At 44.7% G+C, this 17,760-nt stretch overlaps 1 protein-coding gene across 1 annotated transcript; it reads right to left on the bottom strand.

The window, feature by feature from the left end:
- Nucleotides 1-2,233: 2,233 nt before the first annotated feature.
- On the bottom strand, nt 2,234-17,760 carry ZW10 (zw10 kinetochore protein). The gene is made up of 16 exons (XM_033171663.1): nt 17,573-17,760; nt 15,865-15,999; nt 15,384-15,485; nt 15,211-15,288; nt 14,916-15,075; nt 12,544-12,693; nt 11,839-12,027; nt 9,936-10,099; nt 9,356-9,538; nt 7,949-8,187; nt 7,677-7,748; nt 6,397-6,554; nt 5,655-5,785; nt 4,672-4,803; nt 3,595-3,797; nt 2,234-2,437 (listed from the first exon to the last, which is right to left on the bottom strand). The coding sequence occupies exons 1-16, from the start codon at nt 17,705-17,707 to the stop codon at nt 2,317-2,319; spliced, it is 2,352 nt and encodes a 783-aa protein (XP_033027554.1). The 5' UTR covers nt 17,708-17,760; the 3' UTR covers nt 2,234-2,316.

The following is a 17,760-nucleotide window of genomic DNA, read 5'->3' as shown; positions in this document are numbered from 1 at the left end:
AAATATATGAAATATAATAAAGAAGAAAATGGCGATTCTACAAATGTGACTTTTGGATTTCAATCAGCAAGGGCGAAAGAAGGAATGTGGAGTACAGACTTAAAATCACACAGCGATACTGTTTGTTTGGACTTATCTTACTTGTTGGATATATCAGCGGCTGTGAAAACATTGGGAGAGAAAGCAAAGCAATAATTTATGATAATAGAGCCTCCGGAATTTGAAGCATGGGAAGCCTTAAATAAAATTTAAAGTAATAATTTGGATAATTTGGAACTTTTTTTATAATTGGAGAAATAATTTGGAATGTAATTTGGAATGTTTCATATGATATTGTTTTATTGGAAACCACAATAAATATGATTTGTAAAAAAAAAAGGAAAAAACTAATACTGCCATTAAAATGATGACATTATATGAATCTATTGTGTGACCAAACTGGGAATATTGTGCACAGTTCAGATCACCCCATCTCAAAAAACTGGAAAGGGGCAACCAAAATGACCAAGGCCAGAGGCACTGGTCATATTTCACAGTAAAGGAGACAATGAATGACATTGAGGATAGTTTTATATATGCCTATTTAATGGCTCCCAAAAGGAAATCAGTATGAGAATACAAAATAATTTATAAGTAATGATTAATCCAATAACATTTTTCCCCAGTCTTGGATTTTATCTTCTTAGTGAATGTTAGATAAGACAGTGACTGAATTTTAGCCTCTGTGAATGGAGGTTTAAATGCTTGGGGGGGGGGGGGGAACCACAAGGAAAAGGGAGTGTTCAACCAAAAGCACCACCTCTCCCCCAAATAACCAGAAAACCGAGGGCTTCCATATTAACAAATGCTCAACCTCAAATTCTGTAGATGGAGGCGGGGTATGTGGGAGAGAACATCTGCCCGGTAAGCGAAAAGGGGGAAAGCTTAAGAGCAGCCAGTTTGGATTAACTATGTAGTTATTACCGTATTTTTCCTCCCAAAAAGTTAGGGGAAATATCTGTGTGTCTTATGGAGCAAATGGTGGTCCCTGGAGCTGAATTGCCCAGGGGCCAAAAGATCATGCTTTTTATTTTACAAAGAGTAAAGGGGGTGTTGAAAGGACCCCGCTCAGCAGCTGATCAGCAAGAGATCGGGAGAGAGATAAGAGTCCCGGCTCCCTTTCAGCCCCGCCCCCTTGCCCAGGCCTCCATTGTTGAATGTGTGAGCTTTGCTTTTCCCTCTTTGCAAAAAAAGCTGAATAACTTTTAGCTGATCCTCAAAAAAAACAGGGCTTTTCCCTTTGCAAAAAAGCTGCAAAACTTTTAGCTGATCCTCAAAAAAACAGGGCTTTTAGAGGAGGAAAATCAGAAAAAATATTTTTTATCTTGTTTCCTCCTCTAAAAACGAGGTGCGCCCTATGGTCCGGTGCGTCCTATGGAGCGAAAAATACGGTAAGTCAAGGGAAGAATACTGCAGTTGACAAGAGTTTTCAAAGAGACAAGCAGGCCTCTTCTGTTGTTCTCCATGAACATCAGCAAGCAACAGTGGGACTAAGCCTCTGACCCCACCCACAATGTCAAACATGCCACTGGCTTGTCCTCCGAACATCTGTAGCAGCGGCACTAATCCATACGCAGCTGTTTGTGCATAGTTCCCTATATGGGAAGAACAAAAGAAGAGGACTCGGGGTAAAAAGACAACTTCTGAGGCATGCTGCATGGGGTACGCTAAAGGCAGCAGCTGGTAAAACTACAATGTTTTGGCACTTTAAGGCCCTTCAAAGGGCATAGAGAGATTTTTCAAGTCTTGTGTGCTTCAGAAGCCATTTGCAAAACAGACGAGGTAAGATGCACAAAGGGGAAGTACCACCCCCCCAAAAAAAAACCCATAATGCTGCATAGATGCTGTTCCACAAGGAATCAGATTACCCCGGGCCATTGAGTGCCCCACATCTCCCAGTCAGATGTACTGCAGGGGCGTGTTTGCCATGAGTTCCACCGGACCCAAACTGGTTTTACCAAACACCCAAAGCAGAGGGAAAGAGTTGGCAAGACCTGCAGGCGTGCATGTCAGGAGTTAACATCCGACAATCCAGGATTCCCTCTGGACCACAGGTGTCAGGTCTGGGAAGGCAACACAATCGCTGTGCTGCCTTGATTCAGGTTATTCTGAGAAACTCAACCTGGTCTGCAGGAAGCTCCTGCTCACAAAAGCCAGAAAGTCATTTTCAAGAGATATGGTCAAAGTGTATGGGGGGGGGGGGTGAGAGGACACTGGCTGTGCCAACTCCAGCGTGTCCAGGAAGACAACATTTTAGAAACAGCAGAGGCACTGAAGCTATTTGATCCTTGCCAGGGCAGCTGCCCTGCGCTCTGTGTTCTGGAACAAGGCTCTGATTAGGTTCTTCACCTCGCTAGGGGAGAATGCCGCTGCAAGAGGCCCTTTGCCATCTGCCCACCTGGGAGAGTCAAAGACAAAAGAAATGGAAAGAGCAAGAGTGGTTATTTAAACAGCTGAGGGAGGGAGGAGAGAAGGGCAGGGAGAGTGAGGGAGGCCTTTTTGTAAACCTCCCTGCCCATGGCTTTCTGTGGTCAGTGATTTGGGGTTAGGGGTCCTTGTACCGATGCCTGTTCTTTGCACATTGCTACAGGACCCTGATCCACCCCACCTCAATTCCTGCCCTTTCCTTCCTTCTCCAACATCTTTTTAAGCAAAGATGTCACATTCTTTAAAGAATCACACCTGGATCTTGGAAAATTAATTTATTATTATTATTATTATTATTATTATTATTATTATTATTATTATTATTATTATTAATTCAATTTATACACGCCCTATACCTGGAGGTCTCAGGGCGGTTCACAACAAGACCACAACATATAAAATCAAAACAAACGCAGTAACCCAATACCCACCCCCCAAAAGGCACATTCTAAAAGGTGTTGGATGTCAATAAAATCAACCAAAGGCCTGGTTAAAAAGGAACATTTTTGCCTGGCACCTAAAGGTGTATAATGAAGGCGCCAGGCGAACTTCCCAGGGGAGAGCTTTCCATAGACGGGGAGCCACTGCAGAGAAGGCCCCATTCTCGTGTTGCCACCCTTCAGACCTCTTGAGGAGGGGGCACACAAAGAAGGGCCTCAGAAGATGATCTCAGGGACTGGGTAGGCTCATATGGAGAGAGGCGGTCCTTGAGGTATTGAGGTCCTGAACCGTTACAGGTCAAAACCAGCATTTTGAATTGGGCCCAGAAACTAACTGGTAGCCAGTGTAGTTTGACCAGGATCGGTGTAATATGCTCAAGCCGTCTTGCTCCAGTGAGCAACCTGACGGCTGAATTCTGCACTAGCTGAAGTTTCCGAACCATCTTCAGAGGCAGAACAACCAAAAATGTGTACTGCTACAATAGTCAAAATGTGGGTTTCTCTGGTGAAAACCACCTCTTGAGTTGGGTGGCTGAGTGGGGCAGGGGGCAGGCACAGAACAAGCATCCAAGCCAGGCTATATCATGCCACTGTCTGGTGTTTTCAACTTCTCCCAGACAATCCTTACTGGTCTGGGAGGGCTAACAGGAATAGGGAGGATGCAGAGCAGACTGTATGGAACACCCACCGGTCCACAATTACATGCAGGCTGGCCTGCAGCACCAACATGAGCTCCTTGAACGTCATCCATTTCGGCACGTAGATGGGGACCTCTTCCTGGAAGGGTCTGTTCTGTTTTTCTTCTGGCAGGGGCATGAACACCAGAGGTCCCTCGTCCACCATCATCTGACAAAGCATGTGCAACCTGTCTGCGTTCTCAGCAGAGATATCCTGCAATATGGCAGAGAGCATACCACTTAATTGAAAAACTCTACTGTTTGCATAAAATATAAAATATTCATTTAAAAAATCAATAAAATCAAATGTTAAAAAGAAATTGGCATGAGATTTATCTGAACATTTGCACATCCCAGCCCACTTTCCAGAAACCCACAAGGCTTTCTTCATCAGTCTTATCATCAGATTAGCAAGAAAAGTGTTTCAAGTAGCACACTTAGATCGCTTTTACCTGAGATGCAGAAACTGGAGGTTTAAATTTTGCACGTCTCAGAAGACATCAACGCTTGATGCAGACAAGCAGACATTCTTATAGTTTTAACCACCTTATGCCACCTTATGTTGAGAATAGTCGTCGTCCCCCCCCCCCCGGCAGGAGAGCCCAAATCTTTCACTTGAAGTAACAGTCCAAGATGAGGTCTTTTCAACGAAGACGGAAAATACGTGCCCATCAGGACATTCAAAATAATCTCCTGCTTGGAAGTGTGTAACACTTGACTTCTCTCTCTCTCTCTCTCTCTTAAAAGAAGCCAATCCCCATGCAAGCAGCATATTCACAAGTTCAAAAGCAGCTGTATTAATTAAACTTAAAGATGTAGAACCTGACAGAGATGAAATTGCCACTGTGGGATTTTTTTGGGTTTTTTTGTGTGGAGTGATTCCATGCTACGGAAATTGGAAACGTCAGCCTCGCAGAGCCCGAGAAGCTGCTTTTCTATCATCGTAAGAATTGGCTCTAACTTTCTAAAATGTGAACCAGATCCGCAGGGGGAAAAAGCTGCTCACACTAAGAGAAACAACTGTGTTTGCGGGGAGGAGTGGATCTCAACTACATTGAGAAACCACCTGTGGCCCACACGGTTCTCACCTCCAAGGCAGCAATTCTGCTGATGATCTCAGCGAGAGCAGAGTTAAGCAGAGTCCCCATGGCCTTGCAGTAGATATTCACTGGAAGAACGTCCTGCCAGACCATGCCAAGCCTCTTCAGCTGGTGCAAGACCTTGAAAGAAACTGCACCTTCTTAATACATGCAAACCCAAGACGACTCACAATGTGACTGGTAGGGGTGGGGAGGAACAGGCAGTGGCAGGATGCAACTTAGAAAAGTAGTCATGTTGATGGAGGGATTCTTGTAATACAGTAGCACCTTGGTTCTGGAACTTAATCCATTCCGGGAGTCTATTTGACTCCCGAAACCATTCAAAAACCAAGGCATGGCTTCCGATCGCCTGCAGGAGCTTCCTGCACTCAATTGGAAGCCGTGGAAGCCACATCAGATATTCGGCTTCCAAAAAACATTCACAAACCGGAGCACTCACTTCCAGGTTTGCGACGTTTGGGAGCCTATTTGTTCGGGAGCCAAGCCATTCGACTACCAAGGTACCGAGTCATTCCAGGAAAACTGATAGGCAGCAAATTCAGAAAGTTTCAGAAATTGTTTCTTCACAACTCATAGCCAACTTATGGGTGTCTCTGCGGCAAGATGTGTTGACATTCAGTGGGAGAGATGGCTGTGAAAGGGGGGGCTCTGATGATTAAGTAGAACCTACAGCTTCAGAGATAGTATACCACTCAATACCAGTTACTGGGGGGAGTGTGGGGAGAGATGACAACAGGAGAAAGCTATGACTCTCATGCCTTGCTTGGACATTTCCTGGTGAAATCTGCATGGCCAGGGTTGGAAACAGGAGAATAGACCAAACAGGCCCAGTAGGGCTCTCCTGATCTTCCTTCATTGTACAGAACAGTACCTGCCTTTCAGTGTCAGTGTAATGTGCAGATTGCAAATGATGGGCGCTGGGCGCTGTAAAAGCTTGCAGTTGATCCCTCAAAAGCTTCACCTCCACTCACCTGCCGCACAGCTTTGTTTGCCGCTGAATAGTTGTCGTCATCATCCACGCTGGAGAGATCCCTGGCGCTTGAGAGTCTCTCCAGGAGTTCCTCCTTTTGCACTTGCATCTGGGCCAGGAAACACTCCGTCCCTGTGGGGAAGAGGGAGAAGTCTCAACTCTGGCCTTGAATTCCAGGAACCATAACACCAACAGGCAAGTTTCTGACCTACCCAAAGATCTACCTCTTCATAAGCTGCAGGTCCCTGCAAAGTACACCAAGAGAATTTTCAAGGGACCTCAGGGGAACGTTCCTCTGCATTTGTGGCGAGTCCCACAGAAATACAATACAAAAGATCGGGCAGAGGGATTGCTTCTGTGGGTTGGCAAATTTACTAGTTTTCAGGGTCACCTGCGGTTCCTTCCCCCACCCCTTTCCTGCTAGAACAATCTTCCCCCACCTTGCGTCCTCCAGATGCTGTTGGACTACAACTCTCATCTTCCTTAAGCATTGTCCATGCTGACTGGGGTTGATGGGAGCTGGAGTCCAAATGTCTGGAGAGCATCAGGTTGGTATAACAGAACCTGGACTGTACCACGATGCCACACACACACACACACACACACACACACACAACATATCCCTGTTATAATTTAATCTCTGTTTGCATTTGAAAGGTATGCTGCTTTGAGAATCCAGCTAAGTTGGAAAGCAGGGTGTAAATATCCATAAACATGAACAAGTAAGTTTCTTCCAGGCTCACCAAGTTTCCTGAAACCAGGCACCAGGTCAACAAATGTGGCTATACCATCAATTAGGCGGCCCCGGAATTGGTGGCCCAGGGTCAGGAGATGGTGTGCAATGTACATGCAGTTGTTGTGATGTATAGCAGCCAGCTGGGGAAGTTTCTGAAGGTTTTCTCTAGGGAAGAGAAAAGAAGGGGGAGAGCAGATATTCCCAGATGAGACAGTTTTTGATCATTTTTCCTCTGCAACCATCTAAAGAAAATAAAGCCATTAGGTTTCCCAGAGCAGGAATATTGTTCTGTCTATAAGCTTACAACAGAAATGTGGTCCCTTTAGTTGCTTTTGGGGACCAACTCCTAACATTTTTGATCATTGGCCCTGCTAGCTGAGGCTGATGGGTGTCGGAGCCCAACACTTTATCAAGGGCTACATGTCTCCCATCCTTGGGGTAGAAAACCACTAACGGAGGAAGGGAGAGAGGTGAAGGCAGAGGGAAGGAAGTCCCTTTGGGATCATGCAGTGCCCATTTGGAGTTGGCATAGCACAGCAATGAGATATGTGAGCTGCCAGTGGAGGAGCCTGCTGGTGCATCTTACTTCAGACAGCATGGGTTTACACAAGCTGTTCTCCGGCCCCTGCATGGAATGTAAAGCTGCTGTTGCTCAAACATTTCTGAAATTTCCAAAGGATCACTGTTCAAAGACATTAAGCCATATCTTCATAAAGGTGTGTTGTTTTTTTAAGAGAGAACAAAAGGAGGAAAGGGGACTGAAGAAACAAGGACTGGCAATTGAAGATGATAGACTTTATGGAACTCGCCGAGCTGACAGCAAGACTGTGTCAACAGAGGAAGGAGATGGTGCAGAAGAGTGGAAGAAATTTAAATTGTATTTAAAGAAATATTGTAATATTGAGAATATTTGAAAATCTAGGGAAGAAGTTACGAGATTTCTGGATAAAAATTGGGGTAAAAAAGAAATAGAGGAGAAAATTGGGTTGCAAAATGAATAATTGAATAAATGGAAATTAAGAGGTAAGAAAGTTAAGTATGAAGATGTTCCTGCTTAAAATAGGAGAAAAATGGAATCCAGGAAGGGAAGATTGAAGGAGGTTCCATCAAGATGGTAAGAAAATTAGATAATAATAGTATATTGTTGTTGTAATTGCTAATGTCGTGTTTTTGTTGTTGTTGTGTTTGTTTTTGTTATATATTATAAAATGAATAAAATTATTTTAAAAAGAAGAAGAAGAAACAAAGAATTTTCACCTCCCCGGCAAGGTTTTTCATGCCACTCACTTGTGATACATCGGCACCACATCACAGAACAGATGAAAGATGTTCCGCACTGAGTAGAAGAGTTGGATGCGCCTGGGGATGGGGGGGGGCAGGGAGAAGAAAGGAAAAGCAGAAACATTATCTGGGTTGTGTGGCTGAAAGCATCACAGCTACAGCACTAAATGTTTGCAGGACTTAAGCATTTGTTGGCTGCATGGCAGGCCTACATTCATACCCACTCAACCCCCCCCCCCAGATCAGCTGTGCCCAAACAATTCATTCAGAGTCCTCACCACTGATCCGTGCTGGCTGAGGCCTCCTGGAGTGTCAGATAAGCCAACACCATCAACTTCTGTACAGATTCACTGATGCGGCAGGCAGGAAACGAAAAGGTGTGGCGGCTCAGCCTTTTCTCATTCTCCAAATCTGTCGCCTGCTTGTAAAGAGCCTCAGATACTTTTTGCACCTTTAACTGGTCACCTGCTCCGGGGTCAGGCATTTTGGGCAGAATTACAGAGGAGTCTGGGGTAACCTAGGAAGGGAAAATAAAGGTGTACACTGGAGGGGAGGGATAGGAGTGGAACTGCAGTGCAAGCAAAATACCAACTTAGGGCACAACTTAAGAAATTCCAGAGGTGGGACAAGTGTTAGTATCTTGTAGCAAAAGCAAAGAGCAGTGTGGCAGCTTTAGCACTACAAAGGGTTATGCCACAATGAAATTGTTAGCTGTTAAGGCGCAACAAGACTGTTTTAGACTAGTTTGACTTTCATGGCTACTTCTGAGGAATTATAAAGATATCAGGAGGACTGAATAGCTCCTAACACTGTATTCAATTAATACCCCAGGCCACCCTTCAAAGAGCTCAGATTGATATACATATGGTTCTTTTCTCCCCTGCCTCTGTTTGATCTCTCAACAACCCTATGAGGTAGGCCTGAGAGAAAAAGAATGACTGGCCCAAGGTCAAGTGTTTAATGACTGTGTTGGGATTGGAATGCAGGACTTTTAACGTGTCTGGAAGGAAAACCACTAAAAGTTAAATGATCTTCCGTTTTTCCAGAAAGAGCAGAATACAAGTCCAATTAGGAAGAGGGGGAAAGCTTACTACAAGAGTGCCAAGGAAGGCCATAGAAACAACCCAGGTTAGGTTTACTGCACAGCCCAGGGGGCCCCAAACATTCCGTACTGGCCTGAATACAAGCCTCACTTTTCCCCCAAATTCTGACCGCGAAAAGTTAAAATGCAGCTAAAATTTGCGACCTTACAAAAATTGGCCTTTACGATATCGCTGCTGAAACAGACATACGGTAAAAGGGAACAGGTGCGAATCTCTGCGGAATTTTAAGGGAGTGGCTTGTATTCAGGTATTGTCTTTTTTTCTCCCCCCCCCTTGAATTTTAAAGATGTGGCTTATATTCGGGTGCAGCTTATATTCGGGCCAATACGGTACTAAACTGATCTATACATCTACTCTGTATGGGGATCTTGCATTTCCTGTTTCAAAAACTGGGCTTTGCTAAAAATAAAGAGCTATCCCAGAGCACTACCTTATTCACATACTTTGGAATAACTAAAAAGACAAAAAAAGTACATATCACTAAATTGTAAGCATGGTTAACAACACACAGGATTACGCAATCCACCTGGAAAAATACTCAAACACTGGGGAAATAAGCAGAGGTTCTATTGGCTCAGCTACCTTTATGGTGTTGTGTATTTCCGATGTCATCAGATTTCTGGCTGCCACTATCACATCCTGGCATTTCTTATTAGCAAAGTGGCAGTTGACGTTACGGGCATAGGTCAGCAAGTCGGTGGCATCCTCCTTTAGGAACCGCATGTCCTTTAAGGCTTTTTCAAATTCCTCAGTAGCTTTAATAACCTAAACCAGGGGGTGAGGGAGAGAGGAGGAACAGTGAGCTACCTATGGGTGGAACAGAAGGCCTAGCACTGGGAATGAATGTGCCTGTCTCCAGCTTTCAGGCTTTGAATCCCCATAAAATAAGGAAATTATGGATCATTTGATTTAGTAGCAGACCATGGGAAGCTGACGCATTAGAATTTATCAGACGCTATAGCAGCCTACTAACAACAGTGAAAAAAGGAAGACACTCAGGAAAAGACCAGTTATTTTAATATGTGCACATTTTGAACTTTTACCTTCATCCGCTAAGCAAACCTTTACAACAACAATTCAAGGGCTAACTCTGAAAGGAAAGGGAAGAGGGTTTAGGGAACTGTTCCATCCTTCACAGTCCCTCAGCTGCTGCAACGCTCACCTCAATATACTGCCCCAGTTTGCTGCTGTTGTTTGGGATCGAATGCACCAAGCAGTCGTGAATGAGACAGTCCGAAATGTCCTTCCAGATTGTGTCACCCAACACCTCTGCCAAGACAAGACTGGAGCTGTTCTCCTCCTCTGCACAGTGCTCAAGTGGAACACCTGGGGAAACAGTTACAGCATTCAGAATGTAAGAATAATCATGCCCCCCTCAATGCCCTGGCACAAAACACCAGCATGCACAATAGGGGCAGATCCCCTCGGCAGATTTCCTTGCATTTGGAAAACAGTGGCATAATTTTTAGAAGCCTCAATGGCTGGGATGGTGAACCTTTGTCCCTCCAGATGTTGTTGAACTACAACTCTTATCATTCCTGACCATGGCCATGCTGGATGAGGCTGATGGGAGTTGGAGTACAACATCTGGTAGGCCACAGGTTCCCCGGCCAAGTTCTGTGGCATCCTTCCCAGCAACACACAAGACGTTCTCCTGACCCACTCAGACTGCCACCTCCCATGGAGCTCCGTAGCTTTATTGGCATATATAAAATAAAAACACAAACATACAAACCACCTGTATATATAATAACTCTACAACATACCAGACAAAAAGGAGAGGAGAAGAAAATAAGGAATCCTCAGCAGTCATTGTTAGATAGGCCAGGTGTACTGGCTTTAATTTCATAGATCCTATTAAAATAATGAGCCATAACTCTAGTGAGTTCAGGGGAGTCACCCCTCAGCAGAAGCTGGACCGCGAGTTGTTTGTTGGGGAGGGCCCTGAGCCACATAAAGGATATCGATGGGACAAAATCAAAAATGTTAGAGAGAGGGCAATCCAGTATCATGTGGTCCATAGAGTCCGACACTTTCTGACCACAAGGGCAGAGTCTGTTCTGGTAGGGGATGCCTTTGAGCCTTCTGAATAGCACGGAAGACGGAAAGGCATTTAAGCGGGCCAGCATAAATACTCTCCACGATATAATGCTGTAACCAAATCATAGAAGTAGTTAGGCATCAGTCTATGATGCGGTGGCAGCCCCAGAAAGGCAGGAGAGCATACTGAGGACTGAGAAGGGTGGAGTTTTTGGAATTCATTATCTAGCAACCTCTGCTTAATAAGTGCAAAAATATGTGATTCCTCAAATGACAAGAGGCAATCCACTGAAAAGCCTAGCTGCTTAAGTTTAAAGATAATATCAGAGAACCAAATAAAGTTATGTTTATCTTTTAGTAGGCAGAATAGTAAGTTTTCTGGTTCTGTGTCAAAATGGATTTTCAACCAGTATTTAAAAGTGATGATCCAACCTCTTGTTTCAAGAAGGTGCTGGCCCAATTCTGCACAGACAGCCAAATAGGGAACACATTTTGGAACTCCTAGAATTTGCCGAAAGAAGGATGCTTGGACTTCCTCAACTTTGTTATTAAAGTTGGTTATCCATAGGGGGATCCCATATAGGAGCTGGGAGGTGGATTTTGCTTTATAGGCACTAATTGCTGCAGGCACAAATTGGTTACCGCCAAGGAAATAAAAACCTTTGATTTGTGCAACTGAGCATTTAGCTAAATTAATTGTTCTGTTGCGATAGGTCACCCATTTTAAATCATAATGAAAAGTGACTGCTAAGTATTTGTAACATTTTACTTGTTCGATTTTTTGCGTTCCAATGAACCAATTGGATGGACGCCAACTTTTAGAAAAAAACCCAGAATCTTTGACTTAGAATAGTTAATTGTTAGGTGGTTCACTTGACAGTAATTAGAGAATGCTTTTGGATATCTTTGTAGCCCGACTCTGGTTTAGGAGAGGAGGGCAGTATCATCCGCATACAAAAGGGTGGGAATTGCTTTAGCATCTAACCTAGGGGGGTGCCCGTTTACAGCAAGTAATTGCTCCGTACCTAAATACTTGTGAAGAACCTCGAGTACCAGCTTGATCCTAGCAAACACCTCCACGGGGGACGGATGGCCAAGATTGGAGCCCACAGACCTAAACCTCAGTGTGACAGCATCAGGGTGCTCCTCAGGCAAGGGCTGCAATGACGGGTGGGAGATGAGCGGCTTGAGGATGTACTTCAGCAGCAACTGTCCTGGCACAAGGAACAGGGAAGGAGGAAGCCATTAGCAGCCGGGGTTGAAAGACAAAGTAGAAGAAGCATGCTGGGCGGCATTTCCACTTGGGCTGCTGCAACATTCCTTGAATTGATCTAGCTTAACTTAAGAGTGAAGATAGTACAAGGGGTGGGCAAGGAAGAAGAGGGTAGTAGCTCCTTCTGGAGCAAGCAAGAGGAATTCTTAAATACTGCTCTTGACGAAGAAAAGATAAAACTGTTGCAATTTGACTCTGTATATTTAAACACTTTCCCACATCTCTGTGAATGTTTCAACTACTGAGCTACAACCCTTTCATGCTTACAGTGCCTCCCCACTGTTTTAGGAGCTGATTAATAGCAGACTGCTGTGAGGGAAGAGGGAAGCAAGTAAGTCTCTGATTTTAATCTAGAAAAACAGCTATGCTTCAGATATCTAAAGTTTGGAAACCTGATCCAAGTCAAATGGTTTTAACTACAGCCAGATTTTGGATGTTGCCAGTGAAAATCACTTACCGAATTGCCTGAACTTCAAACGCAGCTTGTCCAGGATAGCAAATGCCTGCAACACAGACGCTACTGTTGGGCCAGGGACCACACCCTCCTTGGACAGCACCTTGCACAAATGCAGCTCTGTCTCCATGGCTGACTCCAGGCTGTCCGCTTCTAAGCAAGAAGTGGCACAGGACAAGCCCCCATTACAGCAAAACATTGGCTTCAAAGCAAAAGCAAAAGAGCAAACACAGAGGACAGGTTTTGCATGGTCTGCCTTTCCAGACTTCAGTATCTATTCAGAGGCAATTCCACAAATAGGGTTGCTTGCATGTGTTCAATAGAAACCAATGAGATGCATGTCCCATGTTGGTATGGATTTTTACAAATACCAAGAGACCATCACTCCATGGTAGAGCACATGCCTTGCATATAGAAGGTCTCAGGTTCAATGCATGACAACTCGGGGGAGGGGGAGGCGGTCAGATAGCATGAAATGAAAAAGACGTGCACTTGCAAATCATTAGTACTAAACTAAATGGGCAAATAATCTGAGTCAGTATAAAGCAGCATTCCATATATCAACCATATAAATGTGATCATGGTTTTGTATTTATTAACAAACTGTAAATTTCAATAAACAGCAGCAGCAGCAATAATAAGGCAGCTTCCCATGTTACTAGCTTTAACTTCTTGGGATAGACTCCTCTATAAAACTGGATGCATATAAAACACAAAACATTAGATAGGACAGAGAAAGCTCATCCTTCCTGAATCCAGAATTGCTTTCCTTTCCCCGTTAACACTCTGCCACAATCCTGCCAGAGAGCTCAGAAACATGTAATGTGCAGAGTGCCAGGAGACATAAAATCTTCAAGATGTACCCTGCAGACCATGCTTGACCTGTTTCAAATCTGCAAACCAAACAGTTCCTTGTCAGCATTCAGAAAAAGGCAGGCAGGATGGCAGGCTTTGCGAGAGGATACAGCACAAGGTGGGGGGGCACAGAATGTCCCTAATTTTTGAGTTGGTTCTGCACTTTTGTGAACACCAAAATGAACACAGCCCACAAAAAAATGCACTATGGTCTGTCAGGTCCTTGACAAGCCACACACACACACACACACACACACACACACACCCCAAGTCTGTTTCTGCAGTCACAGACAAGCAGAAAGAAAAGGAAGCTTATCAGCACCAACCACCCAAAAAAATTCCAGGCACTCTGAAATTCGATGCTGGTTCCTACAAGCTTCAGCCAACATTTCCAAGTGCTCTTCAAAATTTCCCAACTCTTCAAAGTTCGTCAACACTGACAATCATATTACAATGGACATTGCCAACCATAAAATTCTAAGCATTTCAATTACTCTGGTTGCACTACCCAAGGACAAAAGGAACCATTACTTTTTTGTATAGAACTTCCAGCACTTGTGAATTTCTTTGTATGTCTTTGCTTGCTTGTTGTTTTCAACAGTGCCATAAGGTACATTACTAATATTCCCATTGCCTCCACCAGACAGGGAACAATGGTTGAGGAAGAGCCTATGTATAGTGAAGAACAGGGGTCCCCAAACTAACGCCTTGGGGCTGAATGCACCCCAATCGCCTTCTAAATGCGGCCTGCAGACGGTCCAGGAATCAGAGTGTTTTCACATGAGTAGAATGTGTCCTTTTATTTAAAATGCATCTCTGGGTTATTTGTAGAGCCTGCCTGGTGTTTTTACATGAGTTGAATGTGTGCTTTTATTTAAAATGCATCTCTGGGTTATTTGTGGGGCATAGGAATTCGTTCATTCTCCCTCCCCCCAAAAAAATATAGTCCGCCCCCCCACAAGGTCTGAGGGACAGTGGACCGGCCCCCTGCTGAAAAGGTTTGCTGACCGCTGGTCAACACTAAGTCCACAGGAAAGCAATTCTTGAACCAAGCCCACAAAAACTCTTGAGGGGGAATTTGCTTATAAGCCCTCTTAAATTCTATTATGTGATCAAACAGTACAATAAAGCCCCACAGCCCACATATAACCTCTGTACTAGCGTTTTAGTTGTGCAAAGACTACTAACATCTTAATCCTATAAAGGCCTACAGATATATGAATATGTATTTGCAGGACCATTTTTCCAATTTGCAACAAGGCTGGGCCACAAGAACTTAAGACACAACTTTTTACTAAGTGATACTATTTGTCCAACCAACTATGTACCATTCACTCTGACTGGCAATGGCTCCAGCACCTGCTACCTCACTTTCTTAAAAATCTGGAGATGCCAGAGCTTAAATCTGGAACTTTCTGAATGCAGAACACATGCTCTACCACTAATATATCCTCCCCTCCACCTCTGCCCTCCAAAAAGTACACACATTCACAACCCCCAAACAACGCCCCCTGCCAAACCTTTTGATTGAGGAACCTTCCACACAGCCATTTGCTGCCACTCCTGACCCAAGAGGTATTTAATGTTTTCGGTCTGCATTGTGAGCTCCGTGCGGAGCGCCTTCAGAATCTTCAGCTCAAAGCCTCGACGTGACTCCAGCATTTTCAGAATCCTCCGAGCCTGACAAAAAGGAGGAGAAGGAGACAAAGAGTAACAAACTGCACAAACAGGAGGGAAGCAAGTCTGTTCTTAGAGGGACACAAAAGTCCACAGCAGTCACAGAAGTCCACCAGTCCCCAAAGCAACTGGAATTACCTTGTTCAGGTGGCATGCTGCTGACACATACTTCTTTTGTGGCAGCAAGGCTTTGAACTGTTTGAGAGCAGTTGCGAACTTTAAAATAAAAAGAAGGAAAAATCAGAATGAGGGTCTGAAAAAACAAGGAAATAGATTGGCATGGTAACTGGGGAAAAGAGGCCCCCTCTCACCTCCTGCAGCTGTTTCAGCCCACTCAGAACTAGCGTGTCTCTCTCCAGTTGCTGTTTTAGCTCAGAAAATTCTTCAATGGCCACGTTCAGGTCATGCTGAACCTGGGAAGGAGCCACAAAACCAAAGCATTTGTACAATTCTGGGTTGCAAACATTATTTAGCTGTTCTTTATTACATGTCATACCTCCTTTTGTAGGGCTAGGCATAGAAGGCATACTCCTTAGGCATATGGAAGCTTCTTAGCATCTAGGGAGGTCTGGATACAGTATTATTTGAGAAAGAAAAGCCCTGTGCTGTGATGTTTAGGCATCAAGGTTGCAAAAAAAGTTACTTTCCAATTTGCAGTTATTTTATGATCGTATAATTTTTATGGGGCTTTTTTTTGTCAGACATTTGGATTAGCAATATCAAACTTCTTAGTCCTTCTAACTAGCTGAAGACTCAGTTCTGGCAAAGGCCCATTATTTTTCTTTGCATCACCTCAATCTCAATCCTGGACTTCAGCTGGTCGATGCTGCCAGAAAGTTCCTCAACTTGGGACTCCAAATCTTTGGCACTCTGCATACTGGGCAGAAACTCTATGTACCTCTTGTTGACCATGCTGCAGACTTCATCCTGGAAGAGCGGAAGGACAAGTCACTTCAAATTGACATAAAATCACAGAAGTGTTATACAGTGGTACCTCTGGTTACGTACTTAATTCGTTCTGGAAGTCCGTTCTTAACCTGAAACTGTTCGTAACCTGAAGCACCACTTTAGCTAATGGGACCTCCCGCTGCCGCTGCACCGCCAGAGCACAATTTCTGTTCTTATCCTGAAGCAAAGTTCTTAACCTGAAGCATTATTTCTGGGTTAGCGGAGTATGTAACCTGAAGCGTATGTAACCCGAGGTACCACTGTAACTCATGGAACCCAATCAGTTGACCAAAAGCATGATTCTCCATTTGCCAGTTCCTTAGAGATTGCAAGCGATCCAATTTAACACAAGTAGATAAAAGGTGTAGCAAACAAGGTCCTTGCAAAGCAAATTATCTTTAGAGGCTTCAAGTAAGCAACACATGTTGTGTGCTTCAGCGGGCACAGTAGTCAAATTGATCCAGAGAGAACTTCCCTCTGGACCATCTGTCAGTAGTTGCTTGATCCTGCATTAAGCAGTGGATTTGTTATTTAACCCTGGGACCCCATATGTTGCTAGAATTACTCCCATCACCCCTGCCAGCTCAGCCAACAGTTAAGAGATCCTAAGAGTAGCATTCCAACAACATCTGGTTGAAGAACATGGGAAGGACTAGATGACCAACTCTATGGGAAAGGGTCATAGCTCAGTGGCAAAGCATCAACTCTGGATGCCAAAGGTCTCAGGTTCAATTTCCAATGGCATTTCCAGGTGGACCTGTAGCTGTCCCCTGGAGAAGCCGCTGCCAGTTTGTCTGTAGACAATACTGAGCTGGAGGTGTGACTCAACATAAGGAAACATCTTGCATTCCTATTCTACAGCAGGAGGTTTCAAAATCCTTTAACAAATAAAACAAAAAGCATTACACACACCAGAAAAAGCTACCTGCCAGGTGAAAAGATTAACCTGCCTGCTCATCACAGCATGGAATAGTGGTTAGTGTTGTACTAGGGCCTAGCACAGTGTTTCTCAAACTTGGGCCTCCAGCTGTTTTTTTGGACCACAACTCCCATCACCGTTAGCTAGCAAGACCAACGGTTAGGGATGGTGGCAACTGTGGTCCCAAAACAGCTGGAACTTAAGTTTACTGGTCTAGCAGATCAGGATTCAAATCTCTACCTGGCCATGAAGCTCGGCAGGTGGCCCTTGAGCCAGTCACTGTTTTTCCCAGCCTAGCCTACCTCTCAAGGTTGTTGTGGGGGTAAAATGGGGAGAATTGTAGAAGCCACCTTGAGCTCCTTGGAAGAAAGGTGAAATATACACGATGATTAATAAATAAATAAATAAATAAATAAATAAAAGAATACATTAATTCCACATGGGCTCTGAAACACTCTCGCTTAGATCGCTCTGTTAAAGAGTTTCAGGGAATAAAAGGAAGGCTTCGAATGGGGCGGCACCCATGCAAGCCCCGCCCTCTGGGGCCAAGGCCCCGCCCACTAATTGACAGGTCCCTCCTCTCAGGAGGCCCCGCCCACCTCTCTTCCCCTTCCCCCCTCCCCTTCCTCGCACCTTGAGCTCCTCCACCCGGCAGGATAGGCGGGAGATGCGGCCGCTGAGACCCTCCTTCTCCAGGCGGCCCGAGCACGCCAGCACGGCTTCCACTAGCGAGGCGCTCCTCGCTTCCGCCTCGGCCTTTTTCGCCATGAGGGAGCCGGCGCCTTCGTCAGCAGCCGCCGCCGCCGCCAGCTCTTCTTCTC

Source organism: Lacerta agilis, chromosome 15 (assembly GCF_009819535.1).
Source record: "Lacerta agilis isolate rLacAgi1 chromosome 15, rLacAgi1.pri, whole genome shotgun sequence".
Lineage (NCBI taxonomy): Eukaryota > Metazoa > Chordata > Lepidosauria > Squamata > Lacertidae > Lacerta > Lacerta agilis.
Note: the sequence above shows the minus strand (reverse complement) of the source record. Positions and strands in the feature narration are given on the sequence as shown.